Source organism: Ictalurus furcatus, chromosome 13 (assembly GCF_023375685.1).
Source record: "Ictalurus furcatus strain D&B chromosome 13, Billie_1.0, whole genome shotgun sequence".
NCBI lineage: Eukaryota > Metazoa > Chordata > Actinopteri > Siluriformes > Ictaluridae > Ictalurus > Ictalurus furcatus.
The window spans coordinates 1,005,594-1,027,072 of NC_071267.1; the positions used below are offsets into that span (position 1 = coordinate 1,005,594).

The window sequence follows — 21,479 nt, forward strand, 5'->3', positions numbered from 1 at the left end:
AGACTGTTACAAAGCACCGACACTGGAGACTCCTTCCATGTTAATGGACTTTCCTTTTAATGTTTATGTGGCGTGTATAAACGAGCTGTTACTATAGAAACGATAACACTACTGTCAGAGCTGCTGTTACGGAGAACTAATCAACACCTTCTGACCCAATCACGATCCAGAACTCAGCAGCGTTGTGCTTGAATTATTTTTGTATTATTTATTATTATTTTGTATATTATTATATATTTGTATTATTCATGTAATTATTCTGTGCAGTAATTCAGGACCCCAGGCTAAATGTGCTACAGTGGTGATTAAAAGCATAACATATGTCATAAACGTGATTTCCTGCAGGTTCAACGTCCAGGACATGAATATCGTCCGCGGTGCGGTGAGCTCCCATTGGCAGAACCTCCATCTCCAGCTGTTTTATTTCGAACGAGTTTATTTGTGGAACCGTTCCGGAGAGGTGAAGGGGCGCTAAAACATCTGAGGCTGTTAAAAATCATTTCAAAATCAACGATCGTCAAAAAATCCACAAAGCTTTATTACAAACTTTATCTTTTTATTGCAGTCCACATCTTGCTGTGCATTCGTGCTTATACGTGCAAAGCAAAATATATAATGCAATATACTGATATTTATATACTATATATATTATATATATGTTCTTTACAGACTTTTTCATTTCACAAAAGCGTCAACATGATTGATTTTTTATTTTAAACATATCTGGCACATTTAGGCTGGCTTCAGACATCACACACACACACACACTTTGACTTTTCTCACAGGCAGGAAGTTCTTTGGACTTGTTCACTCGTAGCAGGAGACAGACATCAATCCCAACATCTCAATAAAATAAAAAATAAAAACGCTTAAAGATGGTTTGTGCACTAAAATAATCTAACGCTGAATATTTTCGGTTATTTCAGTGGGAGTGGAAAAGGTTTCAGTGATACTAGACGTACCTATATTTCTACCGTAGCTAACGATAATCAGCACGTCAGTGTGAAAAAAGCATAACTTGAATAATAATAATGAGCTGCACATTCACAATTGTTGCATAAGCAATCACAGGAAAGCAGAGCCATGACTACAGGCAAAGGGATTCAGGAATGATGTGTAGTTTCACGCATTCGCCAGTCCGTTATGGGAGAACGGTTTTGAATATCAGAATTCCGTTTTATGCGAGATTTGAGCAAAATTTGGAGGAGGAGCAAAAAACGGCAGCTCGATTCTTAAGCATGTTATTGTAACTTTTGACCAGAAGGTGGTGCTGTCGCGTCGTTTCTGAGATACAGCCACCCTTCCTGCTTGGCGGTTTCGCCGATTCGTCGGCCCAGTTTGGACAAACCGTTTGAAATGTTCAAATTTCTTTCGATAGCTTTGTGAGGCTTAGTCTGAAGAGGACATGTGCCACATTTGGTAAGGATTGGCTAACATTTGTAAGAAAAGTAGTGAACAAACAAAAACTGTTTTTCCAAAATCCAAGATGGCGGAAAATCTAAATTAGGCGCAGCTCGTCTTGACCCGGGGAATTTACAGACATCTGGCTTTTAAATTTTGGACACGCAGTTCAAAAACCATAAACGTACTTCCAAACTGGGCACAAACTTGACCTGATGGTTTGCAAAAAAAGAAAGAAAGAAAAAAACACGTGTGGGCAGCGCACACAAAACAATGGAATGTAATATTTACAGTCGCGCAGAGGCGATCAATAATACAGGATAAAAATTCACTATGTCAAAGAAGTACAGGAGCTGATCACAGTCGAGTGAACAGATCTGTAAAAACGGAATAAAGCAGCTTCACGCACACTCGTGTACGGTTTGAGGCGATAAAAATGAAAAACCACCACAAGAATTATTTATGTACGAAAACGTGTCTCTGCCACGCGAGAAAAAAACTGACCAGAAGCGTCTTATTATTTACAGATATGAATCTTTATTACAAGAAAAATGTTAAAGCTCATATTACGAAAAACAAAAGGATCTTATATTACTACAGAAAAACATTTTATGAGAAAACATCTCTTCTTTTTAAAACAATTACATATTCCTTTCAGTAACAAAACGCCCTCGTAATAACGGAATGTTCTCTCTTAAGATGTTTTTCTCGTAGCTTTTATTTTGTAGTAATAAGATGCTTTCACCATGTCTTCTTGTAGCAATGAAATGTCCTTTAACCGTAACGAGACGTTTTATCGTAATGACATTTTTATCGCATTTAGGAAATTTCTCTCGTAATAACGAAACGTTCTCTTATTAACGAGACGTTTTATCGTAATAAGGAAACGTTTTCTCATAAGATGTTGATTTTCTCATAGTTTTTTTATCCTGTAGTAATAAGATGCTTTACCGCACAATGTTTTCTTGTTGTAATAAAATGTCCTTTCATTGTACCTAAATGTTTTCGCAAAATAACGAAATAATGTTCTCGTAATAACAAAACGTTTCCTTATAACAAGACCAGGGTTTTGTAATAACGAGCTATTTTATAATAAGTTCTTTTTGGAGTAGCAGCGAGATACTGTTCTTGTAATAATACATACCTCATAACAAGTCGATGGGAATTCCCTTTCCTCGCATGGCAGCGATTAACACACACACACACACACACACACACACACACACACAAACACACACGTGAGGATGCACTGAGGTAGAAAATAAAACATCACTATGGTTTAATGCTGTTAAATACAATAAATTATTACTGTAACGGCCCCTTTTCCGCTTCACTTCCGCATTGCGTTCTGTACGGTGATTAACGCGCCCTCGTTGACCCGCACGTTCCCCTCAGACTGTATCCCTCAGACTCGTCTCGGCTCGGCCGTTAGCCTTAAAGCTAACTAGAAGAATAAAGAAAGCAAAGTCATTACCTTCGGCCGATATCGAAACGTGCTGCAATGGAACTACAATTAACGTGAACAAGTAGACGTAAACAAAGGGAAGTAAACAAGGTCGGTCCGGTCGTATTGGAACACAGGCTCAGTACGAATAATGATTAAGACACAGAGTCCCTTTAGAAGTGCGTTTAAAGTTTCAAGTGCAGAACACAATGGGGAAATAAAAATATGCAAATCAGGATGTGGCAAAGTGCAAAGATGACTCTACAGGTGTTAGTTTTAAAAAACAACAACAACAAAAAGACCTCCATTCTAACATTTTGGTCGTCCACTGATAAAATTATCAGCGTGTTCAAAAATGGTTCTTCATCTGTCTTTGTGATGAAACATATCGCAACATTAAGGCAAAACCTGAAGCAAGCGACGATACGAACAATACACGTGGCCTCGGGAGCAGTTATTCCTTCCTGTACGTTATATAATACAGTTATTACATTATACACACCATTGCCCTCTAGTGGCCCGGAGGACCTTCTGAGCAACAGCAGCTCGCATTCTTGGCTGAAATAGCTACGGCCTGACCGTTACATAACTGCTTTATATTGCACGTTTCATGGACTTAGCGGAATCACTGGGAATTTATTTTGTAAAGCCATCACACTAATTAAGCGCTAACGTTAGGGTCGGGGCTAATCGCTCGCAGGAAGCGATGCTGTATACGGACGCAGTTGTACATCATCGGGATTTAAAAACTCACCATGTCTTGACGTTTAAGCAAAAAGTTCAAGCTACATTTAGATTTCAATTTCAGATCGGTCGGTCTCGATGAAAAACTGGACAAATATCGTACGCAGAACGCAATGCGAAACCCATAACGGTGGAATGTTAATGTTATCGCTCGGCGTCCGTTGTTGCCCCCTGGTGGACCTGAGGACTTTCACGCCGAACCCGAAACACAGGCGATTATCAAAGTCGACAAATAAATATACAAAGAAGCTTTAATACACAATGAAAACGGCAGGAAGTTATCGAGTCTCTTCGTTCGTCAGCGCCCCCAAGTGGCCCGGAGGACCCCCCACTTTCAACGCACAATCAAAATTTAGGACCACGGTGAAAAGATGAAAGCTGGACCAAAAGATGTTAACGGTATTGAGAAAAGCGCAGCAGCTCCAGAGAAAACTCTTCCTTCCGCTTGGACCCAAAACACAGCTGAATATTGTCCGTTCCTTCAGCATTCGATCTGGGACTGCAGCTGCCTGCGCAGGGTGAGTGTGCGTCGATGAAGCTGCTGCATCTGCTGCATCCGGTCTCGCTGCCGTGCTAAATTCTGCGGCATCGGGTACCTCTGGCACCCATACAAGAAGCGGTAGGGGATTCGGACGTGGCACGCAGTCGCCCGGCAACGAGGCTGTGGCATCGGCGGAAGCAGCATCCATCGTTTTCTCTCGGCGCAGTACCGGTAGGCCTCTTTTCGGTACTGCTTGTCCACGTCATCGCTGTTTTTCCAGCCGCCGATGACGAACACGTCGTCGCCGAGGAAGCACACGGCAGCTCCTTCGACACTGGTGACCTCCGGAGGCAGGCTTTCAAGGATCTCGTCCGAAATCCGGGCACTAATCTTCTGCCGCGCGGCTTCATCTCGGACGTTGGTGTAGCTCCTCGGACAGCAGGACGCGGTGTGGTAGAAATTGGTGGACGCCACGGCCATCTGGAAGAGGCAGTAATTGTCGATCAGGGGCAAAGAATCAACTTCCTGCCACTGGCGGCTCTCGGTGTCATAGCGCGTTGTCACTGTCTTGAGCCCATCGTCATTGTCTGTATCCACAGGTGTCCTCGCTGTAACGTAAACGTAGCGATCTTCGACGCTAATCGCCTTCACATCACGCAGGATTTTTGGTGCCGACTCCAAATTGTGCCATTTGTCCTGCTCCGGCTCATAAACGCTTACGTCCTTGAATCCCGGGCTGAAATTCCCGTGGCCGCCGATGCTATAGAGGATATTTTTGACGCACGTCAGGCCGAACGAGTGCTTACGCGTCGTGAGGTTGCTCACCTGCTCCCAAGTGTTGCGATTCGGATTGTATCTTTCCACCGTTTTGGCGAATCCAGGCTCCATGGAGCCCGCCACGTAGACGTACGAATCCGTAACTACGATCGCATGGCCGTCGAGGTGATTGTGGATGTGCGGAAGGTTCACCCAACGGTCCTCGTACACGAAATACCCAACACACTCGCTCAGGTAGTCGCCTCCTTCCGAGACGCCGCCGACCACCATGATGACGTCCATGTTTTGTCCAAATCGAGGCTGGAAAGCTGCCCAGAATTCTGAATCGGACGCGGACTTTTTATGGTTCTCGAAACGGATGGCATGACTCTCCACGGCATCCGAGACAAGTTTGAGGCACGCCTCGTTCCGTGCCACGAGGGGCTCGTTCTTCACCACCCGCGTCAGGTAAGTGGGTTTGATCTGAGGCAGCCTGAGGAGGCGGAAAAGCTCCTCGAAGTGCCTCTCGCGGTCCTCAGTGCCCCGGTGCACCCACTTGACGACCGCGTCGAACAGAACCTCCTCCGAGTCGACGGTGATCTCGGCATCGCTCAGCCAGTCACGCACCAGGTGGAACGGCAGCGTGTAGAACTCGTCGTCTTGGATCACCCGGTGGAAGTTGCGGCGTATCATTTCGGCGGCACGCAACGCCAGCTGGTCCAGGGTGTACATGTGCGCTAGGCTGTGCACCGCCACGCAGTTGGCCAGGCTCAGCTTCCGCTTCAGGAAATCGCCACAGAACTCCTTCAGCTGCACCAGCAGGAACCTGACGGATGAAAAGAAGCGATCGTTTAATCGTTTAAATGTAACTATAAACGGATAAAAAGTACAACATCGTTAATATGTTTAAAATTTGTACTTGTTGGTGTTTCGCTGTGGTATAAGAGACATTAAACATTCTGTTGATCGTTTTCCTACAACAGCGAAACATGGAGGGTTTTATTCCTTATATAATAACCTGGAAATACATCTAATTTAGTAGTAATAATAATAATAATAATAATAATAATAATAATATTACATTTACTTTATTAACTATTTTTGAGCTTTTGTTAGTTGATCACGTTTTCAGGTCTAGATATACACCGACTGATCACTTTATTAGGAACACCTGCTGATTCATACAATCAGTTAAACAATCAGGATGTAGCAGAGCAGTGCGTTAATGTCAACAATCAATGGAAATGGAGGGAGGGATGGAGGGATGGATGAGGGGAGTGATCTCAGTGGATTAGTCTGAATGCGGTTAGAGTGGACAGGAGCGCTACAGTTATTCAAACAGCCACTCTTTACAACCGGGGCAAGCAAAAAGGCAGCATAACACGCTGAACCTTGAGGCAGATGAGCTACAAGAGCAGAAGACCACACAGGGTTCCTTTCCTGTCAGTCAGGAACAGGGTTCTGAGAACACAGCAGGTAGACCGTACAAAGAAGAAGAAGAAGAAGAGTGGAAACACAGATCAGGTGAAGGCTTTCTGATGAAGATTCAAATGAGAAGATGATGGTGGTGGTGATGATGATGATGGTGGTGTGTGATGGTGTGTAATAATGGTGGTGATGGTGGTTGTGACAGTGATGGTGGTGGTGAGTGATAATGGTGAGCAATGATGGTGGTGGTGGGTGATGATGGTGGTGATGAGTGATGGTGAATGATGATGGTGGTGGTGAGTGATGGTGGTGGTGAGTGATGGTGGTGGTGGTGAGTGATGGTGATGATTATGATAGTGGTGAGTGATGATGGTGATGATTATGATAGTGGTGAGTGATGATGGTGATGATTATGATAGTGGTGAGTGACGATGGTGAGTGATGGTGTGATGACTGTGGTGGTGATGATGGTGGTGAGTGATAGTGATGATTATGATAGTGGTGATGATTATGGTAGTGGTGATGATCATGATAGTGGTGAGTGATGATGGTAGTGGTGATGATCATGATAGTGGTGAGTGATGATGGTAGTGGTGATGATCATGATAGTGGTGAGTGATGGTAGTGGTGATGATCATGATAGTGGTGAGTGATGGTAGTGGTGATTATGATAGTGGTGAATGATGGTGGTGGTGAGTGATGGTGAATGATGGTGGTGGTGAGTGATGGTGAATGATGGTGGTGGTGAGTGATGATGGTGAATGATGATGGTGGTGGTGAGTGATGATGGTGGTGGTGAGTGATGATGGTGAGTGATGATGGTGGTGGTGAGTGATGATGGTGAGTGATGATGGTGAATGATGATGGTGGTGGTGAGTGATGATGGTGATGATTATGATAGTGGTGAGTGATGATGGTGATGATTATGATAGTGGTGAGTGACGATGGTGAGTGATGGTGTGATGACTGTGGTGGTGATGATGGTGGTGAGTGATAGTGATGATTATGATAGTGGTGATGATTATGGTAGTGGTGATGATCATGATAGTGGTGAGTGATGATGGTAGTGGTGATGATCATGATAGTGGTGAGTGATGATGGTAGTGGTGATGATCATGATAGTGGTGAGTGATGGTAGTGGTGATGATCATGATAGTGGTGAGTGATGGTAGTGGTGATTATGATAGTGGTGAATGATGGTGGTGGTGAGTGATGGTGAATGATGGTGGTGGTGAGTGATGGTGAATGATGGTGGTGGTGAGTGATGATGGTGAATGATGATGGTGGTGGTGAGTGATGATGGTGGTGGTGAGTGATGATGGTGAGTGATGATGGTGGTGGTGAGTGATGGTGGTGGTGAGTGATGATGGTGAGTGATGGTGAATGATGATGGTGGTGGTGAGTGGTGATGGTGAATGATGATGGTGGTGGTGAGTGGTGATGGTGAATGATGATGGTGGTGGTGAGTGGTGATGGTGAATGATGATGGTGGTGGTGAGTGGTGATGGTGAATGATGATGGTGGTGGTGAGTGGTGATGGTGAATGATGATGGTGGTGGTGAGTGATGATGGTGAATGATGATGGTGGTGGTGAGTGATGATGGTGAATGATGATGGTGGTGGTGAGTGATGATGGTGAATGATGATGGTGGTGGTGAGTGATGATGGTGAATGATGATGGTGGTGGTGAGTGATGATGGTGAATGATGATGGTGAGTGATGATGGTGGTGGTGAGTGATGATGGTGAATGATGATGGTGGTGGTGAGTGATGATGGTGAATGATGATGGTGGTGGTGAGTGATGATGGTGAATGATGATGGTGGTGGTGAGTGATGATGGTGAATGATGATGGTGGTGGTGAGTGATGATGGTGAATGATGATGGTGGTGGTGAGTGATGATGGTGAATGATGATGGTGGTGGTGAGTGGTGGTGGTGAATGATGATGGTGAATGATGATGGTGGTGGTGAGTGATGATGGTGAATGATGATGGTGGTGGTGAGTGATGATGGTGAGTGATGATGGTGAATGATGATGGTGGTGGTGAGTGATGATGGTGAATGATGATGGTGGTGGTGAGTGATGATGGTGAATGATGATGGTGGTGGTGAGTGATGATGGTGAATGATGATGGTGGTGGTGAGTGATGATGGTGAATGATGGTGGTGGTGGTGAGTGATGATGGTGAATGATGATGGTGGTGGTGAGTGATGATGGTGAATGATGGTGGTGGTGAGTGATGATGGTGAATGATGATGGTGGTGGTGAGTGATGATGGTGAGTGATGATGGTGGTGGTGAGTGATGATGGTGAATGATGATGGTGGTGGTGAGTGATGATGGTGAGTGATGATGGTGGTGGTGAGTGATGATGGTGAGTGATGGTGAGTGATGATGGTGAGTGATGATGGTGAGTGATGATGGTGAGTGATGATGGTGGTGGTGAGTGATGATGGTGGTGGTGAGTGATGATGGTGAATGATGATGGTGGTGGTGAGTGATGATGGTGAATGATGATGGTGGTGGTGAGTGATGATGGTGAATGATGATGGTGGTGGTGAGTGATGATGGTGAATGATGATGGTGGTGGTGAGTGGTGGTGGTGAGTGATGATGGTGAATGATGATGGTGGTGGTGAGTGATGATGGTGAATGATGGTGGTGGTGGTGAGTGATGATGGTGAATGATGATGGTGGTGGTGAGTGATGATGGTGAATGATGATGGTGGTGGTGAGTGATGATGGTGAATGATGGTGGTGGTGAGGATGGTGAATGATGATGGTGGTGGTGAGTGATGATGGTGAATGATGATGGTGGTGGTGAGTGATGGTGGTGGTGAGTGATGATGGTGAATGATGATGGTGGTGGTGAGTGATGATGGTGAATGATGATGGTGGTGGTGAGTGATGGTGGTGAGTGATGATGGTGAATGATGATGGTGGTGGTGAGTGATGGTGGTGGTGAGTGATGATGGTGAGTGATGATGGTGAATGATGATGGTGGTGGTGAGTGATGATGGTGAATGATGGTGGTGGTGAGTGATGATGGTGAATGATGATGGCGGTGGCGAGTGATGATGGTGAATGATGATGGTGGTGGTGAGTGATGGTGGTGAGTGATGATGGTGAATGATGATGGTGGTGGTGAGTGATGATGGTGGTGGTGAGTGATGATGGTGAGTGATGGTGAATGATGATGGTGAATGATGATGGTGGTGGTGAGTGATGATGGTGAATGATGATGGTGGTGGTGAGTGATGATGGTGAATGATGATGGTGGTGGTGAGTGATGATGGTGAATGATGATGGTGGTGGTGAGTGATGATGGTGAATGATGATGGTGGTGGTGAGTGATGATGGTGAATGATGATGGTGGTGGTGAGTGATGATAGTGAGTGATGATGGTGAGTGATGATGGTGAGTGATGATGGTGAGTGATGATGGTGAGTGATGATGGTGGTGGTGAGTGATGATGGTGAGTGATGATGGTGGTGGTGAGTGATGATGGTGAGTGATGATGGTGGTGGTGAGTGATGATGGTGAGTGATGATGGTGGTGAGGATGGTGAATGATGATGGTGGTGGTGAGTGATGATGGTGAGTGATGATGGTGGTGGTGAGTGATGATGGTGAGTGATGATGGTGGTGGTGAGTGATGATGGTGAGTGATGATGGTGGTGGTGAGTGATGATGGTGAATGATGATGGTGGTGGTGAGTGATGATGGTGAGTGATGATGGTGGTGGTGAGTGATGATGGTGAGTGATGGTGGTGGTGAGTGATGATGGTGAATGATGGTGGTGGTGAGTGATGATGGTGAATGATGATGGTGGTGGTGAGTGATGATGGTGAATGATGATGGTGGTGGTGAGTGATGATGGTGAATGATGATGGTGGTGGTGAGTGATGATGGTGAATGATGATGCTGGTGGTGAGTGATGATGGTGAATGATGATGCTGGTGGTGAGTGATGGTGGTGAGTGATGATGGTGAATGATGATGGTGGTGGTGAGTGATGATGGTGAGTGATGATGGTGGTGGTGAGTGATGATGGTGAGTGATGATGGTGGTGGTGAGTGATGATGGTGAGTGATGATGGTGGTGGTGAGTGATGATGGTGAATGATGATGGTGGTGGTGAGTGATGATGGTGAGTGATGATGGTGGTGGTGAGTGATGATGGTGAATGATGATGGTGGTGGTGAGTGATGGTGAATGATGATGGTGGTGGTGAGTGATGATGGTGAATGATGATGGTGGTGGTGAGTGATGATGGTGAATGATGATGGTGGTGGTGAGTGGTGGTGGTGAGTGATGATGGTGAATGATGATGGTGGTGGTGAGTGATGATGGTGAATGATGATGGTGGTGGTGAGTGATGATGGTGAATGATGATGCTGGTGGTGAGTGATGATGGTGAATGATGATGCTGGTGGTGAGTGATGATGGTGAATGATGATGCTGGTGGTGAGTGATGGTGGTGAGTGATGATGGTGAATGATGATGGTGGTGGTGAGTGATGATGGTGAGTGATGATGGTGAGTGATGATGGTGAGTGATGATGGTGGTGGTGAGTGATGGTGAATGATGATGGTGGTGGTGAGTGATGATGGTGAATGATGATGGTGGTGGTGAGTGATGATGGTGAATGATGATGGTGGTGGTGAGTGATGGTGGTGGTGAGTGATGATGGTGAGTGATGATGGTGAGTGATGATGGTGAGTGATGATGGTGGTGGTGAGTGATGATGGTGAGTGATGATGGTGAGTGATGATGATGGTGGTGGTGAGTGATGATGGTGAGTGATGGTGGTGGTGAGTGATGATGGTGAATGATGATGGTGGTGGTGAGTGATGATGGTGAATGATGATGGTGGTGGTGAGTGATGATGGTGAGTGATGATGGTGGTGGTGAGTGATGGTGGTGGTGAGTGATGATGGTGAATGATGATGGTGGTGGTGAGTGATGATGGTGAATGATGATGGTGGTGGTGAGTGATGATGGTGAATGATGATGGTGGTGGTGAGTGATGATGGTGAATGATGATGGTGGTGGTGAGTGGTGGTGGTGAGTGATGATGGTGAATGATGATGGTGGTGGTGAGTGATGATGGTGAATGATGATGGTGGTGGTGAGTGATGGTGAATGATGATGGTGGTGGTGAGTGATGATGGTGAATGATGATGGTGGTGGTGAGTGATGATGGTGAGTGATGATGGTGGTGGTGAGTGATGATGGTGAGTGATGATGGTGGTGGTGAGTGATGATGGTGGTGGTGAGTGATGATGGTGGTGGTGAGTGATGATGGTGAATGATGATGGTGGTGGTGAGTGATGGTGAATGATGATGGTGGTGGTGAGTGATGATGGTGAATGATGATGGTGGTGGTGAGTGATGATGGTGAGTGATGGTGGTGGTGAGTGATGATGGTGAGTGATGGTGGTGGTGAGTGATGATGGTGGTGGTGAGTGATGATGGTGAATGATGATGGTGGTGGTGAGTGATGGTGAATGATGATGGTGGTGGTGAGTGATGATGGTGAATGATGATGGTGGTGGTGAGTGGTGGTGGTGAGTGATGATGGTGAATGATGATGGTGGTGGTGAGTGATGATGGTGAATGATGATGCTGGTGGTGAGTGATGATGGTGAATGATGATGCTGGTGGTGAGTGATGATGGTGAATGATGATGCTGGTGGTGAGTGATGGTGAATGATGATGCTGGTGGTGAGTGATGATGGTGAATGATGATGGTGGTGGTGAGTGATGATGGTGAGTGATGATGGTGGTGGTGAGTGATGATGGTGAATGATGATGGTGGTGGTGAGTGATGATGGTGAATGATGATGGTGGTGGTGAGTGATGATGGTGAATGATGATGGTGGTGGTGAGTGATGATGGTGAATGATGGTGGTGGTGAGTGATGATGGTGAATGATGATGGTGGTGGTGAGTGGTGATGGTGAATGATGATGGTGGTGGTGAGTGGTGGTGGTGAGTGATGATGGTGAATGATGATGATGGTGGTGGTGAGTGATGATGGTGAGTGATGGTGGTGGTGAGTGATGATGGTGAATCATCATCACCATCATCATTCACCATCATCACTCACCACCACCACCATCATAATGAAACGCGCTAAATGATAGTGGTGAGTGATGATGGTGGTGGTGAGTGATGATGGTGAGTGATGATGGTGAATGATGATGGTGGTGGTGAGTGATGATGGTGAATGATGATGGCGGTGGTGAGTGATGATGGTGAATGATGATGGCGGTGGTGAGTGATGATGGTGAATGATGATGGTGGTGGTGAGTGATGGTGGTGAATGATGATGGTGGTGGTGAGTGATGATGGTGAATGATGATGGTGGTGGTGAGTGATGATGGTGAGTGATGATGGTGGTGGTGAGTGATGATGGTGAGTGATGATGGTGGTGGTGAGTGATGATGGTGGTGGTGAGTGATGGTGGTGGTGAGTGATGATGGTGAGTGATGATGGTGAGTGATGATGGTGGTGGTGAGTGATGATGGTGAATGATGATGGTGGTGGTGAGTGGTGGTGGTGAGTGATGATGGTGAATGATGATGGCGGTGGTGAGTGATGATGGTGAATGATGATGGCGGTGGTGAGTGATGATGGTGAATGATGATGGTGGTGGTGAGTGATGATGGTGAATGATGATGGTGGTGGTGAGTGATGATGGTGAATGATGATGGTGGTGGTGAGTGATGATGGTGAGTGATGATGGTGGTGGTGAGTGATGGTGGTGGTGAGTGATGATGGTGGTGGTGAGTGATGATGGTGAGTGATGATGGTGGTGGTGAGTGATGATGGTGAATGATGATGGTGGTGGTGAGTGGTGGTGGTGAGTGATGATGGTGAATGATGATGGCGGTGGTGAGTGATGATGGTGAATGATGATGGCGGTGGTGAGTGATGATGGTGAATGATGATGGCGGTGGTGAGTGATGATGGTGAATGATGATGGCGGTGGTGAGTGATGATGGTGAATGATGATGCTGGTGGTGAGTGATGGTGAATGATGATGGTGGTGGTGAGTGATGATGGTGAATGATGATGGTGGTGGTGAGTGATGATGGTGAGTGATGATGGTGGTGGTGAGTGATGATGGTGAATGATGATGGTGGTGGTGAGTGATGATGGTGAATGATGATGGTGGTGGTGAGTGATGATGGTGAATGATGATGGTGGTGGTGAGTGATGATGGTGAATGATGATGGTGGTGGTGAGTGATGATGGTGAATGATGATGGTGGTGGTGAGTGATGATGGTGAATGATGATGGTGGTGGTGAGTGATGATGGTGAATGATGATGGTGGTGGTGAGTGATGATGGTGAGTGATGATGGTGAGTGATGATGGTGAGTGATGATGGTGAATGATGATGGTGGTGGTGAGTGATGGTGGTGAGTGATGATGGTGAGTGATGATGGTGGTGGTGGTGAGTGATGATGGTGAATGATGATGGTGGTGGTGAGTGATGATGGTGAGTGATGATGGTGGTGGTGAGTGATGATGGTGAGTGATGATGGTGGTGGTGAGTGATGATGGTGAATGATGATGGTGGTGGTGAGTGATGATGGTGAGTGATGATGGTGGTGGTGGTGAGTGATGATGGTGAATGATGATGGTGGTGGTGAGTGATGATGGTGAGTGATGATGGTGGTGGTGAGTGATGATGGTGAATGATGATGGTGGTGGTGAGTGATGATGGTGAATGATGATGGTGGTGGTGAGTGATGATGGTGAGTGATGATGGTGGTGGTGAGTGATGATGGTGAGTGATGATGGTGGTGGTGAGTGATGATGGTGAATGATGATGGTGGTGGTGAGTGATGATGGTGAGTGATGATGGTGGTGGTGGTGAGTGATGATGGTGAATGATGATGGTGGTGGTGAGTGATGATGGTGAGTGATGATGGTGGTGGTGAGTGATGATGGTGAGTGATGATGGTGGTGGTGAGTGATGATGGTGAATGATGATGGTGGTGGTGAGTGATGATGGTGAGTGATGATGGTGGTGGTGGTGAGTGATGATGGTGAATGATGATGGTGGTGGTGAGTGATGATGGTGAATGATGATGGTGGTGGTGAGTGATGATGGTGAATGATGATGGTGGTGGTGAGTGATGATGGTGGTGGTGAGTGATGATGGTGAGTGATGATGGTGGTGGTGAGTGATGATGGTGAGTGATGATGGTGAGTGATGATGGTGGTGGTGAGTGATGATGGTGAATGATGATGGTGGTGGTGAGTGATGATGGTGAGTGATGATGGTGGTGGTGAGTGATGATGGTGAATGATGATGGTGGTGGTGAGTGATGGTGAATGATGATGGTGGTGGTGAGTGATGGTGAATGATGATGGTGGTGGTGAGTGATGATGGTGGTGAGTGGTGGTGGTGAGTGATGATGGTGAATGATGATGGTGGTGGTGAGTGATGATGGTGAATGATGATGGTGGTGGTGAGTGATGATGGTGAATGATGATGGTGGTGGTGAGTGATGATGGTGAGTGATGATGGTGGTGGTGAGTGATGATGGTGAATGATGATGGTGGTGGTGAGTGATGGTGAATGATGATGGTGGTGGTGAGTGATGGTGAATGATGATGGTGGTGGTGAGTGATGATGGTGGTGAGTGGTGGTGGTGAGTGATGATGGTGAATGATGATGGTGGTGGTGAGTGATGATGGTGAATGATGATGGTGGTGGTGAGTGATGATGGTGAATGATGATGGTGGTGGTGAGTGATGATGGTGAATGATGATGGTGGTGGTGAGTGATGATGGTGAATGATGATGCTGGTGGTGAGTGATGGTGAATGATGATGGTGGTGGTGAGTGATGATGGTGAATGATGATGGTGGTGGTGAGTGATGATGGTGAGTGATGATGGTGGTGGTGAGTGATGATGGTGAATGATGATGGTGGTGGTGAGTGATGATGGTGAATGATGATGGTGGTGGTGAGTGATGATGGTGAATGATGATGGTGGTGGTGAGTGATGATGGTGAATGATGATGGTGGTGGTGAGTGGTGATGGTGAATGATGATGGTGGTGGTGAGTGGTGGTGGTGAGTGATGATGGTGAATGATGATGGTGGTGGTGAGTGATGATGGTGAATGATGATGGTGGTGGTGAGTGATGGTGAGTGATGATGGTGGTGGTGAGTGATGATGGTGAGTGATGATGGTGGTGGTGAGTGATGATGGTGGTGGTGAGTGATGATGGTGGTGGTGAGTGATGATGGTGAGTGATGATGGTGGTGGTGAGTGATGATGGTGAATGATGATGGTGGTGGTGAGTGATGGTGGTGGTGAGTGATGATGGTGAATCATCATCACCATCATCATTCACCATCATCACTCACCACCACCATCATAATGAAACGCGCTAAATGATAGTGGTGAGTGATGGTGATGATTATGATAGTGGTGAGTGATGATGGTGGTGGTGAGTGATGATGGTGAGTGATGATGGTGAATGATGATGGTGGTGGTGAGTGATGATGGTGAATGATGATGGCGGTGGTGAGTGATGATGGTGAATGATGATGGCGGTGGTGAGTGATGATGGTGAATGATGATGGCGGTGGTGAGTGATGATGGTGAATGATGATGGTGGTGGTGAGTGATGATGGTGAATGATGATGGTGGTGGTGAGTGATGATGGTGAATGATGATGGTGGTGGTGAGTGATGGTGGTGAATGATGATGGTGGTGGTGAGTGATGATGGTGAATGATGATGGTGGTGGTGAGTGATGATGGTGAATGATGATGGTGGTGGTGAGTGATGATGGTGAGTGATGATGGTGATGGTGAGTGATGATGGTGGTGGTGAGTGATGGTGGTGGTGAGTGATGATGGTGGTGGTGAGTGATGGTGGTGAGTGATGATGGTGAGTGATGATGGTGGTGGTGAGTGATGATGGTGAATGATGGTGGTGGTGAGTGATGATGGTGAATGATGATGGTGGTGGTGAGTGGTGGTGGTGAGTGATGATGGTGAATGATGATGGCGGTGGTGAGTGATGATGGTGAATGATGATGGCGGTGGTGAGTGATGATGGTGAATGATGATGGCGGTGGTGAGTGATGATGGTGAATGATGATGGCGGTGGTGAGTGATGATGGTGAATGATGATGGCGGTGGTGAGTGATGATGGTGAATGATGATGGCGGTGGTGAGTGATGATGGTGAATGATGATGGCGGTGGTGAGTGATGATGGTGAATGATGATGGCGGTGGTGAGTGATGATGGTGAATGATGATGGCGGTGGTGAGTGATGATGGTGAGTGATGACGGTGAATGATGATGGCGGTGGTGAGTGATGATGGTGAATGATGATGGCGGTGGTGAGTGATGATGGTGAATGATGATGGCGGTGGTGAGTGATGATGGTGAATGATGGTGGCGATGGTGAATGATGATGGTGGTGGTGAGTGATGATGGTGAATGATGATGGTGGTGGTGAGTGATGATGGTGAATGATGATGGTGGTGGTGAGTGATGATGGTGAATGATGATGGTGGTGGTGAGTGATGGTGAGTGATGATGGTGGTGGTGAGTGATGATGGTGAACGATGATGGTGGTGGTGAGTGATGATGGTGAATGATGATGGTGGTGGTGAGTGATGATGGTGAATGATGATGGTGGTGGTGAGTGATGATGGTGAATGATGATGGTGGTGCTGAGTGATGATGGTGAATGATGATGGTGGTGGTGAGTGATGATGGTGAATGATGATGGTGGTGGTGAGTGATGATGGTGAATGATGATGGTGGTGCTGAGTGATGATGGTGAATGATGATGGTGGTGGTGAGTGATGATGGTGAATGATGATGGTGGTGGTGAGTGATGATGGTGAATGATGATGGTGGTGGTGAGTGATGATGGTGAGTGATGGTGGTGGTGAGTGATGATGGTGGTGGTGAGTGATGATGGTGAGTGATGGTGGTGGTGAGTGATGATGGTGAGTGATGGTGGTGGTGGTGAGTGATGATGGTGAGTGATGGTGGTGGTGGTGAGTGATGGTGGTGAGTGATGATAGTGGTGGTGAGTGATGATGGTGGTGGTGAGTGATGATGGTGGTGGTGGTGATGGTGGTGGTGAGTGATGGTGGTGAATGATGACGGTGGTGAGTGATGGTGGTGGTGGTGAGTGATGATGGTGGTGGTGAGTGATGATGGTGGTGAGTGATGATGGTGGTGAATGATGATGACGGTGAATGATGATGACGGTGAATGATGATGGTGGTGGTGAGTGATGACGGTGAATGATGATGGTGGTGGTGAGTGATGACGGTGAATGATGATGGTGGTGGTGAGTGATGACGGTGAATGATGATGGTGGTGGTGAGTGATGACGGTGAATGATGATGGTGGTGGTGAGTGATGACGGTGAATGATGATGGTGGTGAGTGATGGTGGTGAGTGATGGTGGTGGTGAGTGATGATGGTGGTGGTGAGTGATGGTGGTGGTGGTGAGTGATGGTGGTGGTGGTGAGTGATGGTGGTGGTGAGTGATGGTGGTGGTGAGTGATGATGGTGGTGGTGGTGAGTGATGATGGTGGTGGTGAGTGACGATGATGATGATGATTATGATGGTGAGTGATGATTGTGGTGGTGATGATGGTGGTGAGTGATGATGGTGAGTCACGATGATGGTGATGGTGACAGGGGAAAGGTGCAGGTCTGAGAGTGCAGGTAAGCAGTGGATTATACACAACTAAAAACCACACTGTTATGCAGGTTCAGGTCTCACCTGTCCGCGAGCTCCAGCACCTCGTGCACGTTGCTCGTGCTGACGCGGATCTCTCCGGTGTACATGAACTGCACGACGCTCTCGACGGTCTCGCGCTCGGGCCCCGCCTCGCTGCTCCACTCCTTCATCTCCACGCGCCGCGACACGGACTCCGCGAACTGGCCCCCGAGCAGCGGGGTGAAGTAATCGGTGGCGGCTGCGAGCACGGAGCGGTGCGCGCCGAGCTCGAACCCACTGCCCGCGCCCTCTCCTCCTCCTCCTCCTCCTCCTCCTCCCGCTCCTCCGCCGCTGAACGCCAGCGTGACGTCGCAGAAGAGCCCGAGCTTCCGCTGCTCGTTCTGCCGCCGCGCGAGCTCCGAGCAGTGCAGCGCTGAGGAGAACTGCTCGGCCTCCTCCGGTTCACCGTCACTCGCCAGAGCCGCTGCCGCCGCTGCCGCTGCCGCCGCCGCCGGGGGCCGGTGCACCTCCTCCGGGCTCGCGCCTGAACCTGAGCTCCGGGCTGGATTCGGGTTCGAGTTCGAGTTCGGGCTCGGGCTCGAGTTTGGGGCCGCCGCCATGTCGCGCGCCTCAGCCGGTCGAAACCGTAACAAACGCGCTAAATCGCTTCGGTAAAGCAGACTCAGGCACACGCACACAAACATACAAGCCGAACGCAGGCGAAGGAGCGCACGCGCACACACAACACGGATGACGTTACCATAGAACTGAAGCGGACCGCTTCCGGAAGTGAAAGTGACAGGTCACGAGTTAGCCTAGTTTTATATATTTAATTTAAATTTTAAAAAACATATTAACTATCATTAACAAACTAACATTAGTGCGAAATTGAATAGTAACACGTTTCTCCTTGATTAAAAATAAATAGTAATAATTAATGACACGTTATTTACGAGTTCACAATCAGGCCAAGGACTACACTACCCACAATCCTCCAGTGCGCCACACCCAATCAGAAACGTCGCCGTTACCATGGCACTCTGAAACGTCGTTCCTGGCAAACCGTTATGAGCGTTTATGTATATATATATATATAAAGAAATATATATTTTGTGAACGATTTATTATTGTGTAAACATGGTTGAGATGAAGTCGACGTGCACGCGCTTGACGTTGCAATATAAAACACGCCAGCATTACTTTTTAAATTCCTACATTTTTTTTTTTTTTTTTTTAAACATAGCTGTCTGTTCAACTTTATATAAACACTGTGAGGTCACAGAGGACTGATAAAAGTGCACTTTCATCTTTTGTAAAAAAAATAAAAATACTAATAATAAATAAATAAATAAATAAAACAAAAGCAGTAGTTTGTGTTCAGTAATCCACTTCCGATATTTATTATTATTTTTTTAAAGACAATTTTACAAGCAAATTGAAACATTTCCAAACCTGCCTTTTGCTTTTTGCTATAAAACCCCAGAAACTGTTGCTTTTCTTGTGTGTGAGATTTTTTAAAAAAAAAAAACCAAACATTTATTTGCTGGTAGTAAACCTTTATGGAAGTAAACCTTTACGTTTAATCTCCTCACAATTCATCAAGTTACATACACGAGATGCTAATAAAGGCTAAATTTAATGTCCATAAATGTCCATTTTAAGTTCATTATCTTATTTATTTTCATACATCTGTTCTAAAAGGAACATTTTACCTGCTATGCTCATTTAATTGAGCTTAACCAGTTATCAAGCTAGCAAAATAGACTAGCTAATACGAAGCTAGTGATCAATCTGGCCTGTTAGCTGCTAGTTTGCATGTTAAAATGACTACTAGTTATTATACTAGCTCGTATGAATCTAGTTATCAAGTTAGTTAAGTGTAATTACTGTCAGATTTCACAACAGACTGTTTTTATAAATTTCCTTCTTGCTAACAAGCTACAACAATAACTAGCCAGCTTAGGAACTTCCTGTTAGCTGAAGTGAATAGCAATAAAACCAAACAGGTAGATAGCACACTACTAAGCTAGTAATCTTTTTTTATTTTACCTAAATGTTTTATTTCTTTTCACCTTTCTGTTCTGTCAAAAATAAATGAACGTGCTGCTAAACTTGGTGTGATATTAGATACATTCCAGCAATTCCTCCTGAATGACTTTACTATTTTTACTTTTACAATTTTTAGTTTGTTTTAGTGTTCACACACACACACACACACACACACACACACACACACACACGATAAACCAAGAATGAGTTTATTATATTCTACAATATTACAGTTTTAGGCATTTCTTTAAAAAGAAAAAAGAAAACAGAATCTAGCAGAAGCAAAAAGATGCTGGATTTCACATTTAAATACAGAAACATAAAAACAGAGTTGTAATGGAGAACCCCCGTCTCCCCCCAAAAATGACAGGAAGTGACTTGTGTATGATTAGAGAAGGTTGCAGGACATGCAGTCAGGCTGGTGAATGAGACACAGCCGTCACAGCGTAGAGTGAAACTGTAACACATCAATATCTCTCTAACAGCAGACGTTAAATTAAATCATTTTCCAGTTTCAGCTGGGAGTGTGTGAGCTGCTTTCATTATATCCATTATGGAGTACAGCAGGTAAATGTGTGTGTGTGTTAGTGTTATCAGAATCTGTCCTTCACGTCACTGCTTCCTCTCCGTAACCGAGTTATCTTTGCCGCGTCCCAATCCTGCTTTTCACGCACCCTCATCCACTTCCCCTCGCAGTGAACTTCAAGAACAAAAATGACCCAGAATGCCTTGCTCTGATCTGGCACAATTTATAAATGCTTAAAATGTTTATCAAGCTGGCCAGCTATCAAAGTGGCCTTGCATAACAGGCAGCTAGTTCTCATGGTTAGCTACTAGTGCTACTAATATGAAGCTAGTTACTGACAATTTTATCGGCTAGTGTAAATTACTGTCTGGTTTCATAGCCGGCTGTTTTTTTTGTTTGTCAACTAGTACTCTTGCTAACAAGCTACTCTGAAAATTAGCTTCAAAAACAAGCTGAAAACAAGTCAGTCGGTCATGAAGCCAGCTACTTATTACCCTAGCTAACAGGAAACTAGTTATCAAGGAAGGTAATTAGTTCAGAAAAAGAATTAGTTTAAAAAAACAAAAAAGCAACTCTAGCCAAAGTGATAACTGGCTTCCAATTAGCTTGCGTAATCATCGGAACGGCTAGTGAGCAAGCCTACTAGTTCAGGAACAAAAACAGTTCAGTATCAAAACCAGCTAGTAATCATGCTAGCTAAATTGAAAACTAGCAGGAAGATAGTTATCAAGCTGGCTAGTCATCACGGTAGCTTGACAGCACGTCTACTAGTTCTCAAGCTAGTTAACTAGCAACACCGTTAGTGATTACACTAGACGCTAGTTATCCAGCTGAGTAGCTGTTATTAAGACAGCTAGTTCAGGTTAAGTAATTAGCTACATAGGAAGTTATGAAACCAGTTGTTTAGTACGCTAGCTAACAGGAAGCT

At 46.0% G+C, this 21,479-nt stretch overlaps 3 protein-coding genes across 8 annotated transcripts in view; all 3 read right to left on the reverse strand.

Moving 5' to 3' along the window:
* The window catches only part of LOC128617195 (7-methylguanosine phosphate-specific 5'-nucleotidase-like), a 144,282-nt gene extending 141,707 nt beyond the window's left edge, over positions 1-2,575 (reverse strand). Inside the window, exon 1 of the mRNA XM_053640244.1 lies at positions 2,546-2,575. The gene's annotated coding sequence lies outside the window, so the exon portion shown is untranslated. The remainder of the gene's footprint in view (positions 1-2,545) is intronic.
* klhl11 (kelch-like family member 11) lies at positions 2,561-19,183 on the reverse strand. Of its 2 annotated transcripts, XR_008387528.1 has the most exons (3): positions 18,040-19,183; positions 2,711-5,652; positions 2,561-2,575 (listed from the first exon to the last, which is right to left on the reverse strand). XR_008387528.1 is itself a non-coding variant. In XM_053640215.1 (2 exons), exons 1-2 carry the CDS (start codon positions 18,678-18,680, stop codon positions 4,071-4,073), a joined length of 2,223 nt encoding a protein of 740 aa, XP_053496190.1. In that variant the 5' UTR covers positions 18,681-19,183; the 3' UTR covers positions 2,652-4,070. The 2 variants fall into 2 exon arrangements, 1 of the variants encoding a protein (XP_053496190.1); XM_053640215.1 differs by lacking the exon at positions 2,561-2,575 and having other exon boundaries at positions 2,652-5,652.
* Positions 19,184-20,213: 1,030 nt separating this feature from the next.
* aclyb (ATP citrate lyase b) overlaps positions 20,214-21,479 on the reverse strand; it is a 14,283-nt gene continuing 13,017 nt past the window's right edge. For all 5 annotated transcript variants that reach the window (XM_053639451.1, XM_053639452.1, XM_053639455.1 and 2 more), the window contains one exon: positions 20,214-21,479. This exon is cut by the window's right edge and continues 407 nt beyond it. The gene's annotated coding sequence lies outside the window, so the exon portion shown is untranslated.

What these genes read in the sequence shown, in the direction of transcription:
- klhl11 (XM_053640215.1), bottom strand. Translation starts at nt 18,680, where the DNA reads ATGTTTGTGTGCGTGTGCCTGAGTCTGCTTTACCGAAGCGATTTAGCG. An exon ending in GTGCTGGAGCTCGCGGACAG is followed by an intron (nt 5,653 to 18,039) that starts GTGAGACCTGAA and finishes TTCATCCGTCAG; the next exon opens with GTTCCTGCTGGTGCAGCTGA.